The sequence below is a fragment of the Tupaia chinensis genome, unplaced genomic scaffold (genome assembly GCF_000334495.1).
Source record: "Tupaia chinensis unplaced genomic scaffold, TupChi_1.0 Scaffold000226_1, whole genome shotgun sequence".
NCBI lineage: Eukaryota > Metazoa > Chordata > Mammalia > Scandentia > Tupaiidae > Tupaia > Tupaia belangeri.
The window spans coordinates 6,115,887-6,124,908 of record NW_006159701.1 but is presented as its reverse complement, the minus strand read 5'-3'; the positions used below and the strand labels follow the sequence as shown (position 1 = coordinate 6,124,908).

Genomic DNA, 9,022 nt, shown 5'->3' with positions numbered 1-9,022 from the left:
GTGATGACTACATCACAATCCCTTTTCCATTCTGCTCCTGGGATAGTGGACATACCTGCAAAGGAGCCAGGACTCGTACAGTGGTCAGCCATGTGAGAGTTCAACGACATTGCCACTGCGCCACCTGCTGGTCCCCATAGTGTTTTTCTGGTGTGAGTACTCACTGCCTATTTTTCCCCCACTAGAAATGGTCTCTATTTCTTTTTCTTTTCTTTTTTTTTTTAAAGAGAGAGTTTTTTTGATATAGGGTGCATGCACTCGCCAGAGAGACAGAGAGACTGAAAGTAAGAAATCACACCCCTGAGAGACCAGCAGTTAGTGTAATGGCTATGTCTCTGGACTCCCAGGTAGTAGACCGTGTTTCAAGTCCCAGACTCGGTGACTTAAAACTCACGCCAGGCACGTGTATGTGCATGCCCAAGATCCCGAGAAGAGAAGGGATTGCAGCGTGACCATCCCCCCGGGGGTTGATTTCTTGTTTTCTGTCTCTCTGTCTCTCTCTGTCTGTCTGGCGAGCACATGCGCCCTATATCAAAAACCTCTCCAAAAAAAAAAAAAAGAAAGAATGAATGAAAAAGAAATCACACCCCTGGGAGGATGGTCACACCACAATCCTTTCTCCTCCAGTCTCCACTCAGGATTTTGGGCACACACACACACATGCACCCAGCATGTTTTAAGCCACTAGGTATGGGACTCAAACCATGGTTGCCTATGTGGGAGTCCAGCAATGCAACCATTACTCCATCTGCTGATTCCACAAAAATCTCTCTTTAAAAAATAAAATAAAAAACAAACACATTTGGGAAACACCTCGGGGAAACCGGGTCCCTTCATCATGAGCTGCCTGCTCTCCTTGCTTGCGTCTTGCCATGAAGGTATACTTTTCTTCACCACACCATGTGCCTGCGGTTTGATTTTATAGCGAGTGACGCTCATTGAGTTCAGTAACAGCAATAGTCTCTCAAATGGACAAAGGAAAAAGCATTGGCATTCAGGTGGGACCACGCTCATCTGAAGGCTTGCATGGGGTTTCGTCATCAGTTTTCAAGTGGCTTACTCGACGCTATTGACAGGAAGCCTCAGCTCTTTGCTCACATGGGCCTCTCCATAGGGTGGCTTGAGTGGCCTCCTGACATGGCAGCAGACTTTCTCAGGATGAGTGATCCAAGAAAGCAAGGAGGAAGGCGTGACACCTTTCATGACTTGGTCTAGGAAATTACGTCACTTCCATGTTTTTAGGAGCAAGTATGAACAAGTAGAGCTTATACTCAAGGGAGGGGAATTCTTTCTTTCATGACAGATGAAGAGAGAGACAGAGACAGAGAGAGTAATAACCTCAATAGGCTCTTCATACCACAATCCACCCCTCGTCTCTGTTGGCCTGGATCACGGGCACATACGTGCACCACATGTGGGTCCAGTTGTATTACCCTGTCCCACCACCTGACTCTTAAACTACTACAGCTTCGAATGTTGCTCAATGAAGGAAAGTGGTTTCTCTGACTCTCTGTCTCTCCCTCTCTTTTGTTTTTATTAGGTTTATTAGGCTGTCAAATTAAATCTAACATGTTTCTTCCTATCTACTGAGATGTTTCATTTTATTTAGTTTTTACTCTAGGGCACATGCACTGCAGAGAGAGTGAAAAATTACCACTACCCCCCGGGGGAAAGGCCATGCTGCAATCCTTCTCTAGTCTCCTCTTGGGATTTTGGGCATGCACACACGTGCCCAGTGCAATTTTCATGCTCCTGAGTCCAGGACTCGAACTAAGCAGCCAGCCACGTGGAAGCCAACACCTTAACATTCACGCCACCTGCTGGCCCTGAGGTGTTTTGAGACTCAGGTTTGATCTTATTCCCTCTAACCTAGGACTGGGCTTAACTGATGTCAGGTGTGCTAGGGGCTGACTTCCCTTGAATTCCTACAGGCATGATCCTGTACACACAGATTCCTAGTCCACGGCCCTGGGTGCTCCTGGAAGGTGGCCTTTGGGGCTTCCTCCCAGATGCCAGACTTTGTGTGTCTCACTGGATTTCCTCTCCTGATCTGCAGTGAAGGCTGCCCCAGCCACATAGACGGGCAAGGTCCCAGATGTGACAGCCATCAGCTGTGAGAGAGCAGTTAACCGACAGCGCCCAGCTCTAGCCCTTCAGGATCTGCAGCAGCATGGGAGCAGAGACGTTGTCTTCCCGGGAAGCCCCCAGCCAATGATCTAGGAAATTAGCACAGCTGGGGTACTAGCACCTGGCCCAGTTTCTTTTCTCTTTTTCTGTTCCCTTTTTTGGTATGTTTTCACCTTTTTTTTTTTTTTTTAATGATAGAGTGTGTGCCCACATGCATAAGAAAGAGCGAGGAAGAGAAGCATCCTCCACAAGGCTCTGTCACTCTGCGACCTCCTTCCTCCAGTCCTCCAGCTCATTAGGATCCTGGGCACACACACACATATGCCTGGTGTGTTTCAGACCAGCCAGGCCAGGATTCAAGTTGAAGTTGGCATATGACTTCCAGCTCTGCAGTTCTAATATGCTACCAGTGTGCTACAGAGGCTGGGCTGGCCTGGCCATTTCTGCCCAACTGGGACCCCCTTCTGGGCAGCCTTTGCCCCAGAACTCCCTATTGGCTGGCTCCAACCTTCCTCCTCTACCCGCCACCCTGCCCACCTTAGATATCAGACCTGAAACATGGCCTGCAAGCTTTCCCTGCCTGGCCCAGCTTCTCCCCCTTTATCATTCACTGGCATTTCTTCCAATACATTTTCTGTACTTCTAACTCCATCTTGGCAGCAGCTTCCTAGAAGACTCAACTGATACACAGGCTCTGGCTGGGTGGCCAGACCCCGTTCTTCCCTCCTCTTCCCGCTTCTCAAGCATGCTCCATTACCCCTCCCTGCCTTTCCCATGAGCATGCTCTGTTCAGGGTCTCGACCTGTGCCTGGCACACAATCACTATTTGTTTTTCAAGGAACACAGAAGGCTCCGGAGCTAGGCACTGCCCGCCCCAGTCTCCTGGCACAGAGAGCTCTCTGGGCGAGGCTAGGAGTGCCAGCTCCAGGGGCAGAGGAAGGGCACCCTCAGGCTGTGGGGAGAAAGGCTCTGAGGTGGGGACTGAGACTCTTCTGGGCCCTGTGCGGAGGTGGCTGGCGGTGAGATGGGGGATCTCCCGGCCATTGGGGAAGTCAGACCTGGCCTTGTTCTCGATCTGCTGGATGATTCCTAGCAACCACTCCCTTCTCCGGCTTCACTCCATACATCTTGACTATGGGAGGGGGAGCCCCACCCTTGCCTATCTCCCCAGGGAGAGGCAGAGGTTGTGAGCCTCAAATGAGGTCACGGCTGGGAAAATGTGAACAGGAAAGGGCAGGGCACACTGAGGGCTCTGTGGTCTAGGTCTGGGGTCTTGGTGTGGAGGGGAAGCAGGCAGAGAAAGGAAGAGAGAAGGATTAGAGAGAGGGACGAGGGGGATGCAAGAGGTGAGAGGGAGAGCTATGCGAATGCACATACACAAAGAAACAGAGACAGAGGACGAAATGAGAGATCCAAGACAAGGGAGTAAAGGAGGGATAGAAGAAAAGGAGGAGAGGAGAGAAATCAAAGGACACAGAAGAACAGGAAGAGGAAAACCAAGTGGCGGGGAGGAAATGAGGGAAGCTGGGCCAGTCTCTTGGCCTGGTGGTTAAGGAAATCTTGGGTCCCACATGGCCAACCATGAAGGATGAATTCCAGCTTAATGGTTTGAACAAAACTCTGACAGGATAGAGAAATGGAGAAACAGGACAGCCAGGTGGTGTGGTGGTTAAGGTGCTGGATCCCACATGGCTGACTGTGCAGTTCAAGTTCCAGACCTGATGGCCAAAATTCTGAGAAGGGACTGGAGAAGGGATTATGGCCCCCCTGGGAGGTGCTCTCTCACTTTCCTTCTTCCTCTGCCTCCTGTGAGCACATGAGCCCTAAAGCAAATTTAAAATAAAGGGCCACAAGGTAATGTGGTAGTTAGGGGCACTGGACTCCCACATGGCAGACTGTGGTTCGAATCCTGGACCTGGCAGCTTGTTTTCTCACTTTCCTTCCTTCTCTCTCCCTCTGGTCACATTAATAATAATAATAATAATAATAATAATGGGCCAGCAGGTGGTGTGGTGATTGTGCTGCTGGACTCCCACATGGCTGACTTCAGTTCAAGTCCTAGACCTGGCAGCTATCTTTCTCACTTTCCATTTCTCTCTCTGCTCAAATTAAAAAATAAATAATAAGAACAAATACAATTAAATAAATGGATAATTCCTTAGAAAAAGAAAATAATTCTTAAAAAAAAAATAAAGTAAATGGAGGAGAAGGGATCATGGTGTGATCACACCTGACTGGGGGAGGTGCCGTTCCCCTCACCCTCACCCCGTCACTCTCTGGCAAGCACATGAATCCTCTGACAGTTAAAAACATGAGACAAAAAGGAAAAAGACAGGTGGGGAGAGAAGCACAGAGAGCTGCTTTTAGAGATGGAAGGGCCTACGGGGCCTGACAGGGTGCAGTGGTGAAACATGATGCTCTGTGAGACTGACCCACGTGGGAAGGTTCTGAGTTCTCATCCAGTATCAGGACCCCGTGGAGACAAACAGAGATGGAAGGACAGAATAAAGAGAAAGAGAAATAGGAAGGCAAAGAGATTGAGCGAGAGAATGAAACAGGGAGCACCAGTGTAAAACTATATGGAGAGAAAGAAAGAAAAAAAGGAAATGAGATGGAGAGTTAGAGAGAGACAGAAAGAGACAGAGACATGGAGTAGACAGAAAGAAATGAAAATCAGAGCCAGAGAGAGAACGAGACTGAGAGGCAGAGGGATGTGAGAGAAGCCAAAAGGAGACAGAGTGATGCGGACTGACGGAGGCAGATGGGAAGAGACACTCCGACAGTGAGGAAGGCGAGAACGCTGTTCCCCACAGCCCCCACACTCACTCCCGCTGGCATGCACTGGGCACGCCCCACCACCAGGCAGGTGGGCACCCAGAGATGAGCCTCAGGCTTCCTGTCTGCAGGGCCCAACCTGTCTTTCCTGCTGGTTTGGCCCCTCCACGCTCGCTGAAGACCTCTGAGGGGCACCTGGCAGGAGGCACGGTGCTGAGCCTGTGTCCTGCTGGCTGGCTGGTGAGGCTGCCTGGGTGGAGTCTGAATAGAAAGCCCAGTGACACCCTTCCTTGAGGCCTGAGCAGGCCCCAGCCTGCCTCCCTTTGGGGTGCAGACAGGAAGGGACCTCAAAGGTCAATGCTACTGTACCTCTCACTGTACCGAAGAGGAAATTGAGGGCCAGAAAGGGGCAGGGACAAGCCCAATGCTACACAGCCCAGTAGTGGTCTGGCCACTAATTCTACAGTCCCCATCCGGGCAGAGCTGCTATGGCCTGAAAACCTTGGAACTTGCTCTCCCCTGGAAAAATGGCTTCCTGCCCAGGGGTGGCCTGTGGCTTTGGTGGCAGTGTTCTGGAAGCCACGTACCGTGCTGAGTGTTACCTAACATCCTGTGAGGTGATGACTGTGACCACACCTGTCCTACAGACGAGGAAACCAAGGCTCAGGGGAGTTAAGACTTCTAAGCTTAGAGTCACACAGCAGTGGGACCCAAGTCGGGTCTGCCTGACCTCGACCGTGGGGTCCTTGCTGTTATGCCTCCGAGCCTCCCTGGCTGGCTCCCAGGGAAGAGCTCTGAAATATGGAAAAAGGAGGCAGAGCTGAGGGAGGGCAGTTCTGACAACAGGAGAAAGTTCCAGAATAATCAGAATAATGTTTTTCTTTCTCTTTCTACTTTGTTTCTTTCTTTTTCCTTCCTTCCTTCTTTCCTTCCTTCCTTCTTTCTCTCTCTCTCTTTCTTTCTCTTTCTCTCTTTCTATTTCAGAGAGATTTTTGCTACAGCTTGCATGTGCTTTCTGGAGACACAGAGAGAGACACAGTGAGAGAAAGTGAGAAATCACCCTATCCCCCACCCACCCAGGAGGGATGGCCGCACTGCAATCCTTTCTCCTCCAAGCATGCACACACACACGCCGGGTACAAGTTTCAAGTTTCCAGGTCCGGGGCTGGAACCATGGTCAGCCATGTGGAAGTCCAGATCCTTAACCACTATGCCATGTGCTGGCCCTCCAGAGTAACGGTTTTCAAACACCAGGATTTTTCCCAGAAGGATTCATCTTTAATCAGTTGTGTCCCTGCTCTTGGGAACCCCAAGTACCACTCCTGTCATCACTCGGCACTCATTTCTCTGAAGAGGAGTTTGGTCCCTCCAGAGAGGGACCACCGCTGTCTTTCCCTTCTCTTTGCTGTCCCCAGGTATAACACATTAAAATAAAAAGTGTATTAATTTCTTCCATGAACAAGAGAGGTGGAGACAGAAAGACAGTACCGCCAACAGAGTCTCGATGGATGCTGCAATCGACCCCCAGCTTCAGACAGCACTGGGTCACAGGCACACATGCCCAGTGTACTCAGGGGGGTCTCTGGACACGAACCAGGAACCTTCCCACGTGGGTCAGCCTTACAGCGTCCCGTTCTGCTGTGGGACAGTAGAACAGTAGTTCTACTTCCAGACCCCTGGCTTAGGCCCAAGGCCCGGGCTGATTCCAAACCACAGAGATGGGCTCGCTTACCTTGCAGCCCCCTCAACCCCCCACTGCACACCAAGCGTCCCCTCCCCAGCTCTGCCACTGGCCCCGCCTCACTAGGGCTCATCCTCCTGGAGGAGACTCTCGTGGAGATTAGGGGGCATATGGAGAAAAAGCAGGCTGGCGGGCAGATAGGTAAGTTGCCATCCCCGCTAGCCCTGGCTCCCAGCCAAGCCCCCAAGAGCTGCACTCCGAGCCCCTAACTCATCTCTAGTTGAGATCTGTCACCTGAAGTGCTCCACCCTCACTGAGCCGCAATGTCTTCATCTCACCATGGGCGCAACACTCCTGGTTCATCAGATGGCTGGACGCTGGGCTTCAGGACACAGGAACAGGTGCTAGGTATAGATAGCTCCCTACCCCCTTCATCCTCACCCCCAGACCTGAGCTGCAGAGAGCATTGACCACTCTCCGGAGTCTATGGGAGGCGTGCTAAGGACCAGAGGAGAGTCCAGCAGCGGTCAGTGAGCCCTGAGCAGCAGGGAGACTGGAACAACCAGCAGAGGGCACCAGTGAATCACCCCCGATGGAGGGACACCTGTCTCTTGGGGCATGCATGATGCCTGCTGCATCTCCCAAATGGCCACAGTTCAGGATAGAGGTGACAGCAGGCCTATCCCACCAAGGCCACTCCATGTAACTGTGAGTACCCCAAGTTCCTCCAAATCCAGCGCATCAGCCCTGTCCTGTGCTCTCTAGGCCTGCTCTGGCTGTGTCTCTCCAGGGCATCAGACCAGCAGGATTGTGCTTGGAGTCCCAGGAAATGGAGCGCCCTCCAGCTCTGTCCCCTGGATATGCCATGAGCCCTTTTAAGAACCAGGACTCGGGGGAGCACCCTAGGTGACCTGGAACGGGCACTTCCTTTCCCAGAAGCCTTGAGAGTTCCCAGGGTGGTAGCCCAGCCCTCACCTCCTTCAACTAGCCCTGGCAGCGGTCCAGGTCCGTGGCGCCCTGCCAGCTGATGGAGGAGAGTGTGGCAGCCAGCACTGGAGTAGGGGGACAAGGATGGGTGCTGGGAGCTTCTCCACACCCCTGCACCCTCTCCACTCCTAGGGAGATTCAGAGCCCGGCCACGCCCCCACCCCCACAGCCCCAGGCTTGGCTCCCACAGTTCCCATCCAGGCAGGGCTGCAAGTAGGTGACTGGATGGCTGCTGAGAAGGGCAGGGTGAATGGGGGTGTGGACCTGGGCAAGTGCACTGCTCAGCCAATCAGCGACCTGCCCGGCCGGTGGATTCGGTTACAAGCCCAAGATCACCCCATACTCCAGCCTCTCTCCTCCTCCGCCTGCAGCTCCATTCATTGGCCCCGCCACTCTGGGGCCTGCTGGGCACTGCTTCCGTTCAGGCCGCTCAGCTGCTGCCTCGTGGGGCCACCCCGGGCAGGCATCCTGGGGGCTTTGTCTGACCGGGCTGGGCCAGGACAGAATGGGGGTTCTGCCAGCGCTCTTGAGATTGCTGGGCTTTCTGGGGGTAGCTCTGGGGGGCTCCCCTGCTCTCCACTGGGACAGTACCTCCTGCTACCTGGACAGACCCATCCCTGGCAGCCCCCTGAGGTCCCTGAGCTTCCTGGGCAAGGATGCCCAGGGAGCGGCCTTGTACCACGCCCACTGGGATGCGCGCAGGAGGCTGCGGGGTTGTAGCCGGCAGGATGAACCCGAGCTCACTGCTGTTTTCGCTGCCGTCTGTGCTCACGAGAGCACTCGGGGCTCCTTCATCCACACCCCTGGACCTGAGCTGCAGAGAGCTCTGAACACCCTTCGGAGTCAGTGGGACACCTGCCGAGAGCCTGAGGAGAGGCCGGCAGGGGCCAGAGAGAAGCGAGCGGCAGGGCGGAGCGGAGCGCACCAGCGAAGGAGGAGAGGCTGGACCATGCCGGGCACGCTGTGGTGTGGCGTCGGGGACTCCGCTGGGAACTCCTCGCAGCTGGGTGAGCCAACGGGGTGTGGGCTAGTGGGCTGGTGGAGAAAACACAGGTTTCAGCCCTGACTCCCACCCTCCCAGACTGGGTGTCCTTGGAGGGGGGTGACTTAACCACTCTGAACCTCGTTTTTCTTATCTGTTAATTTCCTTATCTGTAAAATGGGGTGACCAAAAGTTTCATCATGGGACTCTTAAATGAGGTCATGGATGGGAACGGTCTTACTCAAACCTGGGAGTCCCTATTAATCACCATTCTGGGGACTGGGCAGATTGGGGTGGATCGGGTTGGCTGAGTCAAAAAACCACTAGCAAGGGGAGGCTTAGAACAGGTGCTGAGACTCAGAGGCTTGGGTACAAATCTCGAGTCAGCACATCCAAGCTGAGCAAGTCAGCTCCGCGCTGAAGCCGTTTCTTCACCTGTGAGACGAAGGTGATGCCTCCCCTGCAGGAAT

General features: G+C 53.2%; 1 protein-coding gene across 1 annotated transcript in view; it reads left to right on the top strand.

Annotated features, from left to right (window-relative positions):
* Nucleotides 1–6,975: 6,975 nt before the first annotated feature.
* PLA2G3 (phospholipase A2 group III) overlaps nucleotides 6,976–9,022 on the top strand; it is a 7,191-nt gene continuing 5,144 nt past the window's right edge. The window contains exon 1 of the mRNA XM_006147946.3: nucleotides 6,976–8,577. Coding sequence (XP_006148008.2) covers nucleotides 7,821–8,577 — 757 coding nt within the window. The 5' untranslated portion in view covers nucleotides 6,976–7,820. The remainder of the gene's footprint in view (nucleotides 8,578–9,022) is intronic.